Source organism: Miscanthus floridulus, chromosome 1, assembly GCF_019320115.1.
Source record: "Miscanthus floridulus cultivar M001 chromosome 1, ASM1932011v1, whole genome shotgun sequence".
NCBI lineage: Eukaryota > Viridiplantae > Streptophyta > Magnoliopsida > Poales > Poaceae > Miscanthus > Miscanthus floridulus.
Window position 1 is genome coordinate 142,399,048 of NC_089580.1, and position 21,519 is coordinate 142,420,566.

General features: G+C 42.7%; 1 protein-coding gene across 4 annotated transcripts; it reads right to left on the minus strand.

Annotated features, from left to right (window-relative positions):
• Positions 1-14,671: 14,671 nt before the first annotated feature.
• Positions 14,672-20,024, minus strand: LOC136542755 (uncharacterized). Of its 4 annotated transcripts, XM_066535356.1 has the most exons (7): positions 19,216-19,600; positions 18,642-18,719; positions 18,224-18,295; positions 17,973-18,116; positions 17,633-17,799; positions 15,435-16,900; positions 14,672-15,350 (listed from the first exon to the last, which is right to left on the minus strand). In XM_066535356.1, exons 3-6 carry the CDS (start codon positions 18,280-18,282, stop codon positions 16,878-16,880), a joined length of 393 nt encoding a protein of 130 aa, XP_066391453.1. In that variant the 5' UTR covers positions 18,283-18,295; positions 18,642-18,719; positions 19,216-19,600; the 3' UTR covers positions 14,672-15,350; positions 15,435-16,877. The 4 variants fall into 4 exon arrangements, with proteins under 4 accessions (XP_066391453.1, XP_066391437.1, XP_066391459.1 ...); XM_066535340.1 differs by having other exon boundaries at positions 15,435-17,799; positions 18,198-18,295; positions 19,216-20,024; XM_066535362.1 differs by having other exon boundaries at positions 15,435-16,894; positions 18,224-20,024.
• Between the last annotated feature and the right edge of the window lie 1,495 nt (positions 20,025-21,519).

Below are 21,519 nucleotides of genomic sequence, written 5' to 3' on the forward strand. Positions count from 1 at the left end.
GCCAAAGGGCAAGTAATAGCCGATTTTATCACCCAGCATCATAAGCAAAGCATTGGCTATATAGAGCTGGTACCTTGGACGTTATTCTTTGATGGATCATCATGCAAACAAGGTGGAGGCAATGGTATTGTTATTATTTCACCTCGGGGGGGCAAGTTTTGAATTTGCTTTTCCAACTGAACTAATGATTACCAACAACCAAGCAGAATATGAAGCTATTCTTAAGGGTCTTCAACTTCTTCATGAAGCAAAGGCCGAGGCAATTAAAGTATTAGGAGATTCACAGTTAATTATTAATCAGTTGATCGGCCTATATGAATATAAAGAAGATACTCTGAGAGGGTACTATGATTAGTGCCAAAGGTTGCTCAAGGAATTTCCTCATGTCTCTCTTCAGCATATTCCGAGAGCACATAATCAAGAGGCTAATCATTTAGCTCAAAGTGTGTCAGATTATCAAGTGTTTCAAGAGGTCTTAAGTAGTGAGGCCTCAAATAATGATTGGAGAGTTGAAATAGCCAATTACCTTAAGAATCCATCACAGAACGTTACCAGGAAACTAAGGTATAAATCAACTAAGTATGTTTTGCTAGATGATCAGCTATATTACAAGAGAGTCGATGGGGTGTTACTTAAATGCATAAGTCAAGAAGAAGCTAAGGTGTTGATGGGAGAAGTACATGAAGGGATATGTGGAGCTCATCAATCGGCTTATAAGATGAAATGGATTATTCGCAGGACTAGATATTTCTAGCCAACAATACTAGAAGATTGTTTTGAATATTATAAGGGGTGTCAGAATTGTTAATGTTTTGGTAATATTCAGAAATCACCCGCATCGGCAATAAATCCAATAATCAAACCATGGTCGTTTCGAGGTTGGGAAATTGATTTAATTGGTAAGATTTTTTTGCCTTCAAGCAAAGGACATAAGTTTATATTGGTAGCAATAGATTACTTCACTAAGTGGGTTGAGGCAATTCCTTTGAAGATGATAACCTCAAAGAACATGATTGATTTTGTCAAGGACCATATTGTGTATCATTTTGGGATTCCTCAAACTATTACTACTGATCAAGGGACAGTGTTCACATCAGAAGAGTTCGAAGATTTTACTGCCAATATGGGAATTAAGTTGTTAAATTCTTCTCCTTACTATGCTCAAGCTAATGGCTAGGCAGAGGCATCCAATTAGATTATGATTAAGCTGATCAAGAAAAAGATTAAAGAGCAGGCAAGGAAGTGGTATTCAACGCTTAATAAGGCACTATGAGCGTATAGCATGGCCTATCACGGATCAATTAAAACGTTACCTTATGAACTTGTGCATGGTCATAATATAGTCCTTCCTTGGGAGATTCAAACTGGATCGAGGCGTGTCACATTACAAAATGTTTTGTCAGCCAAAGTCTACAAGAATCTTACGATAGACGACTTAGAGGACTTGTTTTGCCATCGGCTGTGTGCTCTTGAGAATATCGAAGCCAATAAACTAAGGATTGCAAAGTATTACAATAAAAAGGTCAAGAGCAAACAATTTTCTAAAGGAGACTTAGTCTGGAAAGTAAAATTGCTGATCAGGTCAAAGGACAGCAAGTTTGGTAAATAGTCACCTAATTAGGAAGGACCTTATTGGATTAAGGGAGAATTATTTATTTCGCACTGAAACAAACCGGTCTTTCATATTTGGCACTAAAAATTTTGAACTTTCTTATTTGGCATCAAGTTGAAATTTCCTTTCGTAAATGGAACTTCCGTCTATTTTCACCATCCATCTATTAGTTGACTTGTTTGACCTCGTCAGTTTGGTTTCCGTATGTCCAGTATACCCCTCTATTACTCACGCATGCAATTTGGCCAGGCCTAGGATCCCGTGAGCTTCTTCCCCGTGCGGAGCCAGGCCACAGCGTAGTCACGATGGCGGGCGGGTTCATGGGCTGGGGCTCTAGCCAACCCGCACAATGGTGGAGGCGACGCGGCCCTCTGGCCAACATGCGATGTGGTGAAGGTGGCACGACAGCCTCGCCAGTCGGTGGTGGCGGCTCCTTGCGTGCGGAGGCACGTGTGCTTGTTGATGGTGGCATGGCAAAATGTTGTTTGGTCGGGCGACAGGCGGTGCGCGTGGGTGACGCACACCACACCAGTGAGCTGAGCACCTAGAACTTGGTGATGGCTATCACACCGGCCGCATCCCCGGCCACTAGGAGCTCCTCCCACGCCCAGTCCTTCAGCGCCTCCAGCGTGTGGGCCGAGAACTACAGCATGCGCTTGCATAGTGGAGGCGGGGGTAGCCTCTCGATGCACCTTGTGAGGTCGGGGAACGGGAGCATGACCGGTGACATCGGCGTCATCAAGCCATCGAGGGACCAACACTCTAGCAAGGGCGATGGAGCTAGAGCGTGCTTATGCTCCTCTGGCCCCGAGGCCGAGGGGTAGGTAGAGAGGCTGTCGCGCGTGATGCCTGCCCATACGTTGATGAATCTCCATAAGGCGGTGCCGTCGGAGAGCATGTGGTTGTAGGCGAAGCGGCCGAGGAAGACACCGTCGGTGAGTTTGGTGACCTGGATGATGAACAGTGCGAGGTGGTGGCCGTCGTGGTTGACGGCATCGTTGAGGGGAAAGAGGGACTAGACAAGGGCACGCACGCATGCTGCTGCTACTTGATGTGTGCTGGTGGCATCAGATGTGCTGGTGGCGTCGGCTGCCACGAACGACGATGGGCTCCTTGACGCCACTGAGTTCGCGCAGCTCGTGACGCGCCTGCACATGGAGGCTGGCGGGCTCTACTACTAGAGCACCAAGCTCGCCGATAAGTTCCTCGCCTAGCGGTCACGGTGGATCCGGTGGAGCAAGAAGGACAGGACCTCACCTAGCGGCCGTTCCTCGGATCCGGCACCACTAGCTATTGCTTCTCCGTATGCCCCGGGCTCGCCGTCGATAGCGGATATGGCTTGGCTCCCACTCCCCGCTGAGGCCGCGGCGCGCGCCTACAACACCGCGCTGCTCTACCTCAAGGAATCAGCGGCCATGGTGGATCTCAACTTCCCGCTCCACCTCCCGTTCGACCTGCCCCCTGCAGCCATGTCGCCCAAGGCCATCCAGCGTGTGGCCACCGTGGCCGCGCTTGGCTAGCACCTACTACGGCACCAGTGACCTGCGCTCAGAATAATGGCAGTGCCTGTAGCGATGATGACGGCGACACCACCCTGGCATGGAGTAGCAACTCGCCCACCAGCGACGTCTCCTCCTTGGAGTTGACCGTCAGCTGGCCTACTACTTCGACGGCGATGGCGTGCTCAGCTTCGACGAGTCCAAGGTCATGATGAATGCAACAAGCTGCCTTGTGCAGCAGCAGCAGCATGCGTGCAGAAGTAGCAGCAGCCTGCGTGCGTGCTCCAAATGCCTACTACAAACAAGGGCACTTACATCATTTTGCAAGCCACTTAACATCGTTACTGGTGAAAATAGACGGTAGTGCTATTTACGAAAGAAAAATTCAACTTGGTGCCAGATAAGAAAGTTCAAAAATTTTAGTGCCAAATATGAAAGACTGGTTTGTTTCAGTGCCAAATAGATAATTCTCTCTTGGATTAAACGTTGTGCGTCTGGCAATGCTTATAATTTGGAAACACTAGGAGGAGAAGAAGAATTTGATAGAGCAATCAATGGAAAATATCTAAAGAAATATTATCCTAGCGTTTGGATTAATACTTGATAGCCAAATTGTTCAGCCATCGGCTCTAATAGCCGATACCAAAAGGATATCGCCTCTAGTTCAAAAATAAACCTGAAGGGGTAAAAGCCAATACGATATGTATCGCCTATAGAGCAAAAACAAACATAGACAAATTGGTACATGGAACATGAAGTACAGGGCAAAGGAGAAACCATTTAAAATGAAGAGAGTGTTTGCTAGCTTCTCCTATTATAAGCTAAAGGCTAGAAAACACTTTGTTCACTATGTCTTCGGCCGGAGAAGCAAGGGCTACGGAGTTGGCGGCATTGAAGAAATCCTTGACTAGGTGCTCATGATACTCAGGGTGTTCAGTGGCTAGAAAACCATAGGGAAGAAGTCAAAGCTCGTGGCCAAAGTGAGCTTGCGTAGCAGCCAATGCCATGGCAGCACTATGACGAACACCGTGGAGAGCAACCTCTCTGACGCGGTTTGGGATGTCATACAAGCGAACCATCGGTACGGCACCACTAGCGTTGATGAATCCTGCCACGTGCTCCATAGCTGATCGAAGGCTTTCCAACTGGGCCGATAGATCTAGAAAGATTTGAAGAAGGGATAATCAAGATCTTGAAGACAAAACCAAGAAGAAATAGAAAATTATGGTAGGTATCTCACCCATGATTCTAGCCTCGGCCTCGGCCAACCTCTCCCCCACCTGATCGGTGGGTCTGCCCCTTGGGGCATCTTGATGGATGGTGACCACAACCCCTGAAGTGTCCTCATCGACATTCGATAGATTAGAATCGGAGGGTGGTCGACGCTGAACCAAAGTGGTCAGAGCCATTTCCACGATGGAAAGGCAGTCGATGAGCTTCTGGCCAACCTGATTGATGGATGCAATCAGATCATCATTGTTAATCTGCTTCCTCAGGTAACGGGGGAGCGGGCAGCAAATTTTTGATGAAGATGACCTCAGAGGTTGAGTAGAGTCAGCCCTATGCTCCGAGACGTTGGGAGCATCCTGTAGCGTGTTCGGATGAAGGTCCATCTGCCCAAGATCACAGGTTGCATCCTCCTGATGATGAAGACGCTGGCGTGGTGACATAGACCCATCAAAGGCCTCTTCAGCAAACCTCTTGTCGTTCTCCATGCCTTCGAGCCTATGGGAAAGTAAAATCACACCAAAGACACGGAAGGTTTGGGACGAAGTAGGTTGTTTTTTGATCCACAGCCATGGCCCGTATATATAGCCCGGGAGGTGAGAAGATAGGCTTCATCGGGTTTATGGAATTAAAATTAGTTATGGAGACGGATCGACACTTCAGAAATTCAGGGGACAGATCTCGAAGAAACACCGGAGTCGAACTTATTTCTTCCCATAATTATGAGATACCATGGGATTGATACAAAGGTTTACATTAATTGACAATCAACCCACTAAGACTTCTTTGGATTGAAGGGAGTCCGAATCCCCACAAGGCTAAAGGTCATCATGGACCAAGTCATATCGACCCGCTATAGAAGTGCATCAGGGAAGAGAAAAGGCAGCCTGCTAAAAGATGCCCATATATCCAACCGATTTCTCGGGTGGCTAGGAAACCATGGTAAAGAAGTCTGTGGTTTCCCCAATGAACATTTGATAGAGTGAACAAGGGAAAGGTGTCTACACATTTTAACCCTTGCAAACACTAGAACAGCTATGCGATCATGGTGAGAAAACTCAGGTGATGTCACAAGAATTCTTCTAACCGCAGCAGTTGATTCTCTTGCTCGACAAGGCGCTGAAATGAGCGACACAATCATCCTATGCACAAGAATTCTTCTAACCGCTCAGAACCCTCATAGAAAAGAATTAGACCATGGAGGGTCTGGTAGAGCCAAGGGCACTTGAGGAAGCAAGTAGAAGAGAAACATAACTGAGTTGTTGGGTTGCTCTCGCCAGAATCAGACAGGCATTTATAGTCGATCTGGAAGAATGAATCCAAGCGCCCGTGAAGCAATAATACTCTCATGAAACTTTTGAGGTATGGGCTCATGAGCAGGCAAGGACATTGGTGAAGGTGAAGGATAGTAGGCCCCGGATCAAGATTCTCTACCCGTGACTACGGACCCATCGGAGGAACAAACGTGGTAATTTTATAATAAAATCATTTTTATCCCAAAATTAGGGGGCATGTATTTACACCAAAATTTGGGAAGAAGAACATGGAAACTCAAAACTTCCAAGATTGAGTCATCAAGGAATCGATTGCGTGAGGATCGATATCAGCTGATTTAGATACAGTACTAGAATCAGCTCTCTTCAGATGATGTAAGCAGATAACGACAATAAGCTATGGTTGGCGTCAGGAAAGACATGTAGGACTCTACAAAAAGAGAAAGATTAGGGTCCAAGTTATCTTAAATTAGGAATTTTTCTCTTATACCAAAGATTATAATGAGTTGTACTTTAGAAGGATTCATGCTTAGGCTCTGGGTATAAATATTGGACCCTGGCTATTGTAAGGAGCATCCAATAAATCAATACAAATTACTTTTTTCGACTTTACGCCAACCCTTAGGAGTAGGAGTAGTGTAGATTTTGTCGAGTTCTTCAACAAGCAGGGCTGCATCGGTCCGGCCGACCTCCGACTTGTCTATAAGTACCGTCATGGCTTATGTTTTGGTTTGTAAGGCTGCATCGGTTAAGTTCAACCTCCATTGTGAGCTCTAGCATAAGCTAGTTATCGATCTTTATCTAGTTCAAGTACAGCTACATCGATTAAGTTCGACCTCCACTGCTTGAATTAGATCAAGGTCAAGTTATTGGCTCTACCTAAGAGTGGCATCCTTTGGGTAGATTCATTAAGTTACCGATCTTGCTGATATTCTTATTACCATTAGTTTCAACAACATCAACCTGCCCGGTCAAGATTGATCTAGATCAGCCTCATATCCTTTTAGTCCATCATTTGCTTTGTTACAATACAATGTTTCTTACTTTGAGTCATAGGTTATGTTTCATTGGCCGTTGTACTTTGATCTTGATCGTGCATAGTATGTGGCTAAGGCATGTCTGATCTTAAAGAGGTTTGCTGGCTAGTTAAATCTGGTCTATAGTTCACTATTATGACTGTAACGATCCGATCGATCCCCACTGATGGCACTTTAGATCGAATGATACTAGTTGGTAGATTTGTTTTTGATCAGACGTGACCTTGACTGTTTGCTATGCCTGCATCGGCTAAATAGCTAATCGCCTTTGCTTTAACGCCTATAGTGTGTCTCCATGATTTTGTTAAATGTGAATAGATCTGTTTACTTTAAAGGTTTGATTTGTTGTCTTTATCACGGCTGCCATCGATCCGGTCAAACCCCACTATTTGAGATAGCAGGTTTTGTCTAATGAGTTAACAGCTCTGTCCATATTAAATAGTCGATTGTTCACATGTTGTAGTCCCTTCTTCACCTAAATCGGCTATTTCAGCTGATCCGCTTGAGCTTTCACACATATAGCATGTCTTTTAGAAAGCCTATCAATGCATAGATGGTTTTATGGATTCTTTAGTTTTGGTTTGTTATTGTCATCATAGCTGCCATCGATCCGGTCTAACCTCACTATTGATGGTAACAGATTAGATTCAGAGCGTTTGTAGATCCATTTGTACTAGACAGTCAATTTGTTTGCATGTTATATCCTTTTGCGTTAGATTCATCGGCTCAATGCTTTACACTGACAACACCTACCTAGCTAATGATTTTTGCTTATATTTACGTGCATTGTACTTGTCAACATAAAAGCCAATCGCGACCCATGAGTTTTACAGTCTGTAACAGCTAATTTCTTCGTGTATCATCTATTTAGTCGATTTTTCCCGCCTAGCTGCTCCTGAAGCGGCACACTTGAAATTGTCTGGTAAAAACCGGCATGTTCCACCTTAAATTACTGATAAACTTTCTCTCCTTGTCAATTGTAGGTCAAATTGACTGGCATGCCCTCAGGAGGAATTCGTAGGATCGACTAACCCCTGCGTTGAAGCAAAGCAGATCTCCAGCCTTGCTCCATCAAGCAGATCCTTCCAGCTTGCCATGTGCTCGACACATCAACATGTTTTTGCGTCGACACATCCATTTGATAGAGCTTGATGTTGTGGGCACAAGCATAGGCTAGCAAGATTCTAATTGCTTCCAATCTAGCAACCGGGACATATGTTTCTCCAAAGTTAAGACCTTCAACTTGTGTATAGCGTTGTGCTACCAATCTGGCTTTGTTCCTTACTACTATCACATCTTGATCTCGCTTGTTTCTAAAGATCCATTTGGTTCCAATTACATTGTGTCCCTTTGGTCTCTCTATCAATTCCCATACTTGATTTCTTGTGAAGTTATTCAATTCTTCATGCATAGCATTCACCCAATCAATATCATTCAATGCTTCATCTATCTTCTTTGGTTCAATGGATGACACAAATGAGAAATGCTCATAAAATGAAGCAAATCTTGATCTTGTTTGTACACCTCTAGAAATATCTCCAATTATAGTGTCCAAAGGATGATCCTTTGCAATATTGGTTGGTTGGAGTATTAGAACTTGATTGCTTACACTTGCTTGATCATTTGGTTAAGATGATGTACTAGCCACTTGATTTTGTTCATTATCATGAGAGCCATTTGTACTAGCTTGATTTATATCATCTTGCAAATTTGTGTTAGAGAGCACTTGCACTTGATTATCTTTGTCATTAATCACTTGCCTAGGCCTCAATTCACCAACATCCATGTTCTTCATGGCATTTGAAAGTTCAATGCCTCTAACATCTTCCAAGTTCTCATTCTCATCTTAGGAACACTTGGTTTTATTAAATTCAACATCATGAACTTCCTCAAGAGTACCACTATCTAAATTCCAAACTCTACATGCTTTGCTAGTAGTTGAGTATCTAAGTAGGAATCCTTTATCACATTTCTTGTCAAATTTACCAAATCTAGTGCCTTTCTTCAAGATATAGTATTTGCAACCAAAGACCCAAAAATATGCAATGTTGGGCTTTCTACCATTCAAGAGCTCATATTGTGTCTTCTCTTTCAATGAGTGACAATAGAGGCGGTTGCTACAATAGCAAGTCGTGTTGATAGCTTCAGCCCAAAAAGATTGACTCACATTGTACTCACTAAGCATAGACCTTGCCATATCAATGAGTGTTCTATTCTTCCTCTCAACAAGGTCATTCAATTGTGGAGTGTACTTGGCCAAGAATTGATGTCTAATTCTAAATTCATCACATAGCTCCTCAATTCTAATATTCTTGAACTCACTACCATTGTCACTTCTAACTCTCTTGATGGTTGTTTCAAACTCATTATGAATGCCCTTAACAAATGATTTGAATGTTGCAAACACATCACTCTTGTCCACTAGAAAGAATACCCAAGTATATCTAGTATAATCATCCACTATCACAAAGCCATATTTGTTACCACCAATGCTAGTGTATTGAGTTGGCCCAAACAAATCCATGTGCAATAACTCAAATGCTTTACTAGTGCTCATAATGCTTTTCTTAGGATGGGTGTTTCCAACTTGTTTGTCGGCTTGACAAGAGCTACAAAGCTTATCTTTCTCAAACACTATATCTTTCAAGCCTTTAACCAAGTCATGCTTAACCAATCAATTTAATTGTTTCATTTCAACATGACCAAGCCTTCTATGCCATAACCAACCCATATTAGACTTAGTGATCAAACATGTTGACAATTGAGATTCACTAGCATTGAAATCAACCAAGTATAGATTCTCATATCTAAAGCCTTTGAAGATCAAATTAGAGCCATCTACACTTATGATCTCTACATCATCTACCCCAAATATGTATTTGAATTCAAGATCACACAATTGAGCCACGGGTAGCAAATTAAAGTTCAATCTCTCTGCTAGCAACACATTGGATATGCTCTTGTCATTGGAAATTGCAATCTTACCAAGCCCCTTACCTTGCCTTTGCCATTGTCACCAAATGTGATACTATCATAACAATCATTGTCATTGGTACTGATTGAGTTGAAGATTCTTGCATCACCGATCATGTGTTTAGTGCACCTACTATCAAGAACCCAATGCATTCCTCTGGCTTTATAATTGACCTACAAAAGAAGATCAATTCTTTTTAGATATCCAAACTTGCTTGGGTCCTTAAAGGTTAGTGACCAAGCTCTTTAGCACCCAAATGGCTTTCTTCTTTGAGCCCATCCATGGTGTACCAATAAACTTAGCTTTCACACCATTTGTACCCTTAGTAAGCACATAGAAAAAAAAAATCTTAATTAAGGATACATTAGCATTCTTCCTCTTGTTCTTGCACTCATGCTCTTTATGACTAACTTGCTTGCAACTAGTGCAAAACCAACAATTGTTCTTCACAAAACTAATCTTGTGAGGAGCAAAGGCTGCCTTGCCTTTCTTGGGGGTATAGCACAACCCCTCTTTGTAGAGAGAAGCTCTTTGGCTACCCAAGCACATAAACAAGCAGTCTTCACCACCATACGTCTTAGCCAAGGTGTGAGTGAGCTCATCGACCTCCTTCTTGAGAGTTTCATTCTCAACCATTAGTGAGGCATCACAAGTGAAACCATCACTACTAGATGAGGTGGAAGTAGAAGTGCTACAAGAAGGGTTAGTAGGAGCAACAATGATAGGCTTACATAATGATTCAACAATTAAGTCACAAGTTAAGCCTACATTATATGTCTCAACATGCTTCTTATTTTGCTCATCAAGCAAAGAGAAATGAGCTTTTTCAAGCTTCTTGTGAACCTTGTCAAGCTTCTCATGGGCTTCCTCTAGCCTCTCATGAGATACATGGAGCTCATCAAAGGCTTGCTTAAGGACTTTTAGTTCCTTACGCAAGCTTTTGCATTCCCTTCTCTTAATGTCAAAGTGTTCTTTAGCATCATCTAGCATGTCAAGTAGTTCATCCTTAGTTGGTTCATCATCATCACTATCACTTTCATTTTTATTTTCATTATCATGTTCCTCATTACTTCCATCATCACAAGTTTGTACCTTAGTGGCCTTAGCCATGAAGCATGATGGAGTGTCGAAGAGAGAAGGCTTTTCATTGATAGCAATGCTTGCAAGAGCCTTCTTCTTGGTGGTCTTGTCATCATCACTATCAACATCATCACTTGAGGAAGCATTACTATCCCAAGTGACCATATATGAACCACCCTTCTTCTTCTGGATGGTTATCTTGTCCTTCTTCTCTTTCTTTTTCTTCTTGTCCTTCTTTTTGCTCTTCTTGTTGTCATCATCATTATCGCTATTGTATGGGCATTGAGCAACAAGATGATCCTTACTTTCACAATTGAAGCACTTTCTTGACTCTTCCTTGTTCTTGGATGAAGATTTCTTTATTCTAGCATGGTAGCCCTTCTTCATCATGAACTTGCCAAATCTTTTGACAAAGAGAGCCATCTTCTCATCATCTATCTCATCAAAGTTTAAATCTTCATCTTCAATTGATGATTCTTGCTTTGTTTTGCCCTTGGATGATGTGGCCTTGAATGCCACACTCTTCTTCTCATCTTTCTTCTCCTTCTTTTCTTCCTTCTCATCATCATCTCTATATGTATCATCGGTCATTATATCTCCCAACACTTGGTTTGGTGTCATGGTGTCCAAATCACTCCTCACTAGAATAGTAACCGATGTGCCAAATCTTGAAGGTAGGCATCTTAAGAACTTATGAGAGAAGTCCTTGTCCTTCACCTCTTCTCAAAGTGCTTTGAGATCATTTACAAGAACTTAAAGCCTATGGAACATCTTCGGCACACTCACGTCCTCCTTCATCTTGAAGCTTGCAAACTTCTCCTTGAGAATGCATGTCTTTGCACCCTTCATGGCTTGAGTGCCCTCAAATGATACCTCCAACTTCTTCCATGCTTCATGAGCCATCTCAATGTTCTTAATTTGCTCAAATGTGCTCTCATCAATAGCATCATGAATGGCACTAAGAGCAATGCCATTGTTTTGGAGAAGTACTTCGGTGGCAGTGGGATTCTCTGAATCTTCTATCTCAATCTTGGTCTCCACCACTCTCCAAACCTTACTATTGATTGACTTGATATATGTTGTCATCTTAGCCTTCCAATAGGAATAGTTAGAGCCATCAAATTGGGGTGGCTTCTTGGTGTTGTTGATTTAAGCCATTTTTACACCAAAGGTTGTTAAGCCTCAAATCATGGTGACCACGGCTCTGATACCACTTGAAAGGTCCTAATAGCTAGAGGGGATTGAATAGCCTATTAAAAATTTCTACAACAACACTTAGCAAACTGGTTAGAAAAATATGAGGCGAAGCGAGTGTTGCGCTAGCCTACTAAAAGTGCAAGCCATCTACCACAATTTTAGTTTCTATCTATCCACACGATGGCTATGCCAAGACACTAAGTGTGCTCTCAAAGGCTAACTAAAGAGCCACACTAACTAAACTAACAAGCTCTAACGACTAGCTACACTAAAGAGCTTGACAACTAGTTTGTGGTAATATAAAGAGAGAGAGCAAGATGGTTATACCGCTGAGTCGTGGAATGAACCAATCAATCACAAGAATGAATACCAATGAAGACCAATCACCTTGAAATCAAATGATGACGTAATGATTTTTTACCGAGGTTCACTTGCTTGCCGGCAAGCTAGTCCTCGTTGTGGCGATACATATACTTAGAGGTTCACGCGCTAATTGGCATCACATGCCAAACCCTCAATAGGGTGCCACACAACCAACACAAGATGAGGATCACGCAAGCCACGAGCAATTTACTAGACTACCTTTTGGCTCTCCGTCGAGGAAAGATCAAGAACCCCTCATAATCACACCGATCAAAGCCGGAGACAATCACCAACCTCCGCTCGATGATCCTCGCTGCTCCAAGCCATCTATGTAACGGCAACCACCAAGAGTAACAAACAAATCCCGCAGCGAAACACGAATACCAAGTGCCTCTAGATGCAAACACTCAAGCAATGCACTTAGCTTCTCTCCCAATCTCACAAAGATGATGAATCAATGATGGAGATGAGTGGGAGGGCTTTGGCTAAGCTCATAAGGTTGTTATCTCAATGCAAATAGCCAAGAGAATGAGCTAGAGCCGGCCACACGCTTTTAAATAGAGCCTCCAACGAATAGAGCCGTTGGGCTCATAGAGCAGCCCAACTCAGGGAGAATGGACGCGTCGATTAGGTTGAACGGATGTAGGACCCCAGCGTCTGGTCGCCCGATGCTCGCCACGTGTCATCGGCTTCAAACGTTGATCGCCCAATCTCAACGGTCATTGGTGCACTTAAGTTGTGACTGGACGCGCTGCAGTGTAGGACCGGACGCACCCCGCCTGGAGTCCGGTCACTTTCAGTAAGCATCTAGAGACGGAATATCACAACCGGACATGTTCGGTCATGCCCGACCAGACTCGCCCAGTGTCTGGTCAAACACCCTCTTCTCTTTGCGCCGCCACGTCAGCAGGACCGGATGCTAAACAGTGTTTAGCCAGAGTCCGGTCACTTTCTTTCTCTGAGTCCGGTCACTGTTTCACAGTGACAATCATCTCCTTCACTTCACCAACTTCTCCACCCTTGCTCAAATGTGCCAACCACCAAGTGTATCACTTTATGCACGTGTGTTAGCATATTTTTAGAAACATTTTCAAGGATGTTAGCACTCCACTAGATCATAAATGAATATGCAATGAGTTAGAACATCTAGTGGCACTTTGATAACCATATTTCAATACGAGTTTTACCCCTCTTAATAGTACGGCTATCGATCCTAAATGTGATCACACTCACTAAGTGTCTCGATCACTAAACCAAAAAGCTCCTATCAATTTCACCTTTGTCTTGAGCTTTTTTATTTTCTTTCTTCTTTTCCAAGTCCAAGCACTTGATCGTCACCATGGCATCACCATCATCATGTCATAATCTTCATTTGCTTTATCACTTGGAATGTACCACCTATCTTATAATCACTTTGATAAATTAGGTTAACACATAGGGTTTCATCAATTCAACAAAACTAAACTAGAGCTTTCAATGCTACACTAAAAGTGCATGACGCAAGAGTATGTTTTAAGTGTTGATGTTTCAGAGGTATGTTGCAAGTGTTGTATATGGATGTTGCACATGTTGTAATGGTTATACACGTATGTTTCAAGCGTATGTTCCAAATGCTTTATCTATTCCAGACGTATGTTGCAAGTGTTTTATCTGGATGTTGCAAAAGTAGATCTGAATGTTGCATATACATGAATGTTGCAAGCATGTTTCAAGTGTTTCATACGTATGTTTGCAAGTGTTTCATTTGAATGTTGCATATGTTTTACAATGGTTTCCAAGTGTTTTTAGGCGTTTTCGCAAGTGTTTCAAATGCTTGTTTCAAGTGTTTCATCTGTCTTTTTTGTATGTTGCATATGTTGCATCTGGATGTTTCAAAAGTAGATCGGGGTGTTGCACATGGGATGCGAGTGGGAAGCGACTGGCGGCAAGGGTGACGTTTGGGGTGGTGCCGGCAACATTGGGGCGTCGTGGGCAACGTCCGAGGTTGTGCGGGTCCGCTGCTAGGGCAGTCTCTCGCTCACTGTGCGTGCACCGTCCGGACGCTTGCGCCCCGGATCACACGTCCGGGCGCTAGCATGTCCCCTTAGACTCTCAAACAACCTAGTCATTACAGCACCCAAACCTAAAAAATGCATGGTTCATGTTGCTTTTGCGGCAATAAACGGGGTCCAACAGAGTAGGCAAACGCAGTACCCATTTTGGGTAGGAGGGCGGGCACAACCCAAAAATGCATGGTTCACGTTGCTTTTGCGTCTTTCGCTCGCATGGCTAGAACCGTGTCCGGCCGCATGCTGCTCCTAGCTCCGGCAGATTTGGCGTTGTTGTTGGAGAAGGCAACTTTTAGGTGCATGACCATTTTCTTTGAGTGCGACGCATAGTGTAAATAGGTCTCCTAAATAGTAAAACATTGCTTATGTTGATGCTGAAATGTTGTGAGTAAAACAATGTTCTATGGCTAAAAAAGTAACTCAAACAAACAGGGTAAATGTATTTAGAAAAAACCAAAACGACTTATAATTTAAAATAGAGGGGGTAAGATTTTGTAGGAATTCTCCCATGCCTCCGCATATACTGATAGAGATATAATAAAAGGTTTGCCCAAAACCTATTTATTTTCAGGCTTGCAAACTCACTCGGTTGCATCTCTAACTGCAAACTCCACTTCCATTTTTCATAACTAGTATAACCTGCGCGCCATAGCGCAAAGACAAGCTACCATGTTTGCGTTTATACTGGTAGGGTTCATATGTTGTAGATGCAGTTGTGACGCACACAATTACGGCAACATGATTGGTATATACTATAGGATGCATATACATTAGATTGGAAGTATGAACATCATGGTGATAAATTTGTATGTCACTTATGGTCATGCAGATATATTATACATGTTGTTCATGTGGAGTGAACGCAGTGATTGGCAAACATACTGCACATATATAGATCGTACAAGAGTCCTATAGAAATTGGCTTCTTGTTTGTTGCATTAGATTAGCTGGAGCAGTTTTCAGATATCTTCGTGTCACGACTTCGGCTCTCGATCTGGTAAACTCGCGAATGAGCCCGCAGTTTCCCAACTGGAAGAATCTGTGGTAGTAGGACTATTGATATGATCACTTCATAAAAGTGTTTTAATTGTAGAACCTGAACACAGACGAATCCATTAAGTACCTGGGAACCTGAAGTAGTAGCTCCATACCTGAATTTATACCTAAATAAACTTTTTTGAGACCCTGTCATCTCCATAGGGCAATAGACAAACCCTACATGGGCAAAAGAAATTTGTGTTTCTGCACAAATCGTGGAAATAAAAATACCATGCAACCATTAGTAGCAGGCTCATTAGAAAATAAATGCATAACAAACCAGGAGAAGGAATTGTGCAAAGCAGCTAAAACCTATTGACGGTCGAAGACAGCTGGAATCTTTTATTTTTAATACAAGCACAAAATAAACGCCAAGCCACAAACTGTGTGCTGAACTATGAACCTGTAACCAGATGAAGGCTGATGGAAAAGATAGTAATCATTGGTATGAAAACAACCAAAATTAAAAGAGGCAATGAAAAAGGAGACTGTACTACGGAAGCAAGAACACAGCCTTGCGTTATTAACAAAAACGAGGAACAAAGAACATAGAAAGATCAGAGTACTCATGCCTTACCCGAGAAAGAGCGAAAAGACGAACTCCTGGTGAGAGCAAAGATCTTATGAGAAAATAAATCCATAAGTGTCACACTAAAGTATGAAGCAGCGAAGAGCCATCAAATATTTATTTTGGACACTTTCATATGAAATATCATGAAACTTTGCACTCTTTTTATGGTTTTGTCAAATTATATTTTAAAATGTCACTTAATTTCATATAAGCGTTACAACCCCAGATGGAAAAGCGGCAACGTGATTAATTGAACTAATGAAAAATCGTTTCATGTACTAAATTAACCGGAATAGAAAGTAGATATCAAAAGGTGTTTGCCACAGATCACTTGTCATACACAGCACTGTCATGCACAGGAAGTTAAACTTGTGATTTTAATTGAAGAAAACAAAAGGCTTCAATAAGATTTCTTTGGGTGCAGCATATCAAATAAGGAGAATCATTTGTGCAGAACTAAACCCTAATGACCGCCTAAATCAGCTCAAATGTATTACTAATATGGAAGAGTGAAATAAATATGGGGGCACATAAATAAATTACACCTTGTGGGAACCAATTGGTGGGAACCAGAAAAGAAAGGCTCAGCAAGCAAATGTATAGGCATAGCTGAAAAGCACAAGCAGAGAGCAGATTTTTTTTTCTAGAAAAAAGGTACAACCGCAATCTATCTTAGCAGCACAAATACAAAGTAAATATACTGAATATGTGAATATATGTATCTTAATAAGCACAAGCAACAACAGGCAGGAAGGAAGACTCTGAGCACAAGGCAAAAAAAAGCAATGTAGAAGGGGAAAATAGGAAGCAAAGGAGTGTGTACTGCTCACTCAAACAAAAAACACATTGTCAAAAAGCACAAGGAGCGGCACACCCAGGGACATGTAGAGTAGAACAATTGTAACTTGAAGCAGAGTGACTGTAACTGAAAGCGACACTGTTTTTCCTTTTGTCCTGCTAGGATGCACACATACCTGGTTCTGAAAGAAATTGTAAGCGAAATAGATGGAAAACCAAGTCAACATGCATCCGAGAAAGAAAAAAACAACAACAAAAAAGATTATCCAGGTAAGCAACGACAAGCGAGCATGATGTTTAGGTTTATACAGGTAGGATCCGTATGTTACATACACTGGAGATGCACATAATTAGGGTACCATGATGGATACACACTTACAGGAAAATTTGGATATAATGTGATGCCCATTGATGGTGCAGCTGTGCATATATATGTACTAATGTACTAACTTTAAATCCTTTGTACTGAGTATGGATCTGTGCTTGTCAGCAATTAACACACAGACAATTGCAGGAAATTTTGGATATATTTTGAAAATAATACAAATAGCCTAAGTATCACAAAGCAAAGCGCAGGCTAAGGTCAATCGAGGCGCTAGCAATCTATATAAGAAAACAATGCAAGCTCAACTAATGTTGGTACGTCGTGAGATCCAGTAATCCTTAGTAAGCAATGACCACTCAAGTGAAATTGCTTCATAATGTTTGTCTTCATTCGTCCAACAAAAGCTGCGTGACTCCAGTTATCACAAGATCTTTTGGTTGGTCAATATAATAACTGTATTGTTACGCAACATATTGACACTAATAATTGATGTCTTTTATAACATAGGATTATCCGGTTAGTACTGATCTAACATTCCTATTGGAGTCATAAGTATCATACAGTAACAGATAAAATCAAGAAATCTCACCTAATGTTGGCATGTTGCGAGGTCCAAGTAGTAAGCTAGCACCACTCACGCGAAATCGCTTCATAATGTTTGTCTTCATTTGTCCACCAAAAGCTGACATGAATGATGAATGACTGGTCTTGTCCATGGCAACAACTTTAATTTCCATAGCCTTCACCTGCTGATCTCTACATGAAAAAAAAAGGTGACTAAAGGTTAACACTGAACTCTTGAGGCAATATGACACTGACAAATCTGAAGGTGTGTTATAATAAAGCTGGTCACATACAATCGTAAAAAAATTGGGTTGTGTAGAGTACTGAAAAGAAGGGCGGGCCTGGTACAGGTGGTAGAGTCTTACCGCCTGTGACCGGAAGGTCCCGGGTTCGAGTCGCGGTCTCCTCGCATTGCACAGGCGAGGGTAAGGCTTGCCACTGACACTCTTCCCCAGACCCTGCACAGAGCGGGAGCTCTCTGCACTGGGTACGCCCTTTTTTTTAGAGTACTGAAAAGGAAATTTTATTCCAGGTTCAGGTTAACATTGAGCACCCTGTAATTGCAGGGGAAAGGAACACTTTTAGCTTACTGTGTGCATCCTTTTTGGGTAGGCACCTGTAAAGGTGGGCAGGGATTTTAAATTTGCTTTCATCATATTCCAAGCATTTCCGCATTTATACAGATAAGCTGACCAGAACATACCATTATGCAAAAACGATCAATGAGACTAAAAACAATAAAGATTTGAGTAAGGCTACATGCCAAAGATTAGAGAAATGAGAAGCAAATCTTTGCATCGAAACATTTTTTAAGTAAGGCTATACGCCGTTTCCTATTAAGGTTTTCTTGAATATGGGCTCCTTGTTAACACAAACAAAACATGGAGCGGGTTCAAGAAACGTTGCAAAACTAACAACCGCCTAACTGTAATCTGTATGGGGAAAAAAAGGTGGAGTCATGAACATGATGAAGTATGTCACTATGATTAGCGTGGAATAAACCAAGTTGGAAGCAGGTGCAAATGAATCATTACCACTCCAGAAGTAGTTTACCAAGCGTCCAATGCATTCAGTGGAGCATACTGTTATGTTTTCCCAAATTAATTTGTAGCCTGAAAAATGGAAGACATAGCAAGCAAAGTAATGAGGAAACTACAGAAAATATGTGAAGGCACCAAATGATTGGAAGAAGCAACATATGCATGTCTCAAAGCAGTGAGTGTGAAAACAAAGTAATGGTCCAGTGAAAATCAAGTAGATCCTTCTGCGTATGAAAGATAACCACTAAAGACTTAGTTGTTACAAATAAGAAATAGTAATATGCAGAATCTTTCTGCATATGAAAGATAACCACAAAGACTTAGTTCTAAATACATAAATAATAGTAGATAGATAGAATCAAAGATCCTGTGTTCAGATAACCACAAAGAATTATTTCTATAAATAAATAAATAATAGATAGATAGATAGAATCAAAGATCCTGTGTTCAGATCTTGTCCAGAACTTATCAATAATTGTGACATTAGGATTCAAGAATTAATAGGGGAGATAGGTAGCAAATCAGCCAAAAAAATGCAACATATATGAGTCTCTAGTCATCTGCTTACCATTCAGAGGGAGGAAAAGAGAGAAGGTGGTCGCCTCTGCCTCTGTTTTCCTAACAATTAGTATGTAGGAGAGTGAAAAAAATAAAAATAAGTTGACAAAGATGGAACCAAGAGGTAACCTCAGAAATGAACACAATGGCGTCATCTGATCTTTTGCGGTGACTTAACCACAGCATGCAATTGACAAATGGGTACCCTTTGGAAGAACCTCAACGCTGGCGACACATACATATAACAACACATGTAGAGAGGAAGAGAGGGGTGCAGTTCAGAACGTGAGGGGACACGGTATTTGATAGAACACAGGTAGGGGGCGTGATATGACAACTAAGGCCCCGTTTGGTTAGCAGGGGTTCTTCAAAATCTGAATAAAATAAATCTCAGAATCCTAGAATTACATCCAAACAGGTAAAATTCTGTTGGATTTTAACACACAAACATGGAATCCAGTTAAACATGTTATTATTTTTATCCAGATTATAAAAACCCACAGGTAACCAAACAGGACCAAAGCCTGTCATCAGTATATGTATACACATGAACATGTTGTGGGTCTTTCAAGATCATCAGCCTATATTTTCAAGTTACATGATGTAATTTTCATCACAGGCTACAGAGAAGCAAAGATTTTCATCACCTGCATGGCTGTCATCTGACAGTGTGACATAGGTACATGGTGCATCAGCAAAATAATTTTTTACATGCGCCTGAACACTGAAATTGGCGTATAGCAATGTGTTTTTTGCGGCTGCAAAGAACGGTGGCCACAGGATGGAAGGACATCCTCCCTGATCGTGGAGCCGTCGGCTATTATAGAGAAGCAAAGATTTTCATCACCTGCACGGTTGTCGTCTGACAGTGTGACATCAGTACATGGTACCCAGTGCAGAGAGCTCCCGCGGGGTCTGGGGAAGGGTGTCAGTGGCAAGCCTTACCCTCGCCTGTGCAATGCGAGGAGACCGCGACTCGAACCCGGGACCTTCCGGTCACGGGCGGTAAGACTCTACCGCTTGCACCAGGCCCGCCCTTCCACATCAGTACATGGTGCATCAGCAAAATAATTTTTTACATGCGTCTGAACACTGAAATTGGCCTATAGCAATGTGTTTTTTTGGATAGATACATGCATCATGATAATAGCATATAGTTGCAAGCCAAATCAGCATATGTAAGACTCAGTAGAGGCTGAACAAAATGGGAAAAAAAACGGTCTGAGACAGCCGTGCAAAAGGTGAGGAGAGGGAAATAAAGAGAGGGATGTGTCTTTGCCTCACCTGGGAGACGCCAAGAAGCGAATGGAGCAGAGGGCGCCGTGGCCGGTGACGGGCACTGCCGGGGCCAACGGGCGGCGCCTCGCCACAGCCCAGGGGCGCCGTCGCGCCCTGCCAGCGCGTCGCGTCGTTAGCCGGCACGCCAGGACGCGAGGGTGGAGAAGGAGGGTGGCTGCAGCCAGTGCGCCGCGCTCGCGCCAGCCGCGGGCGCCCTATCCGCGTCGGGGAAAGAGAGAGCGAAGGGGAGAGAGGAGGCACCTAGGGTTTTGTCGAGAAGAGAAGCAGAAGCTCCCCGGCGGGAGGAGGCGCTGAAGATGGGGGAGAGGGAGGAGGCAGGTGAGGGAGGGCGGAGGAGGAGGAGGGCGGGCGCGGGTCGCGCGAGCCGCCATCAGAGGGAGGCGAGGGAGACAGAGAGCGAGGAGAGAGGAGGGGCCGAGAAGCGGGAAGGAGAAGAGGAAGCTGGTATATATGCTCTTCTGGATTCTGACGAGAAGCGGAGGAGAAGCAAGAGAAGCTGGAGGAAACGACGAGAAGCTGCTGAGAGCGAGAAGCAGCTCCAAAGAACGGTGGGACGAGAAGCGGAGGAGAAGCTGGAGAAAACGACGAGAAGCTGGAGGAAACGATGAGAAGCTGCTGAGAGCGAGAAGCAGCTCCAAAGAACGGTGGCCACAGGATGGAATATCGAACGGCTCTTACAATTGGAGGCGACGTGGATAGTGCTCCTGCTCGTGGAGCCTACGGCTTTTACAGGGGAGAAGAATAGGGATTTCTAACTACTAGTAGAACCTTCTGTCACCTGTGTCAACAGGCAAAAAATGAGTAGTTCTAACCTGGCTAAGGGTATTTCAAAAATCAAACTTATTTTTTAAAAAAAATATACTGCAAAAGTGGTTGCATTATATTTGTATTAAAAGAATTTCTAATGCTCACATAAATTATATATTTAACAGAAATTAGCATTCAAAGTACCAAGTGAAATCAACCCTGGTATCAGTATCCAGCTGGTCCCTTCCCGGTTACCGTTGCTTCCGAT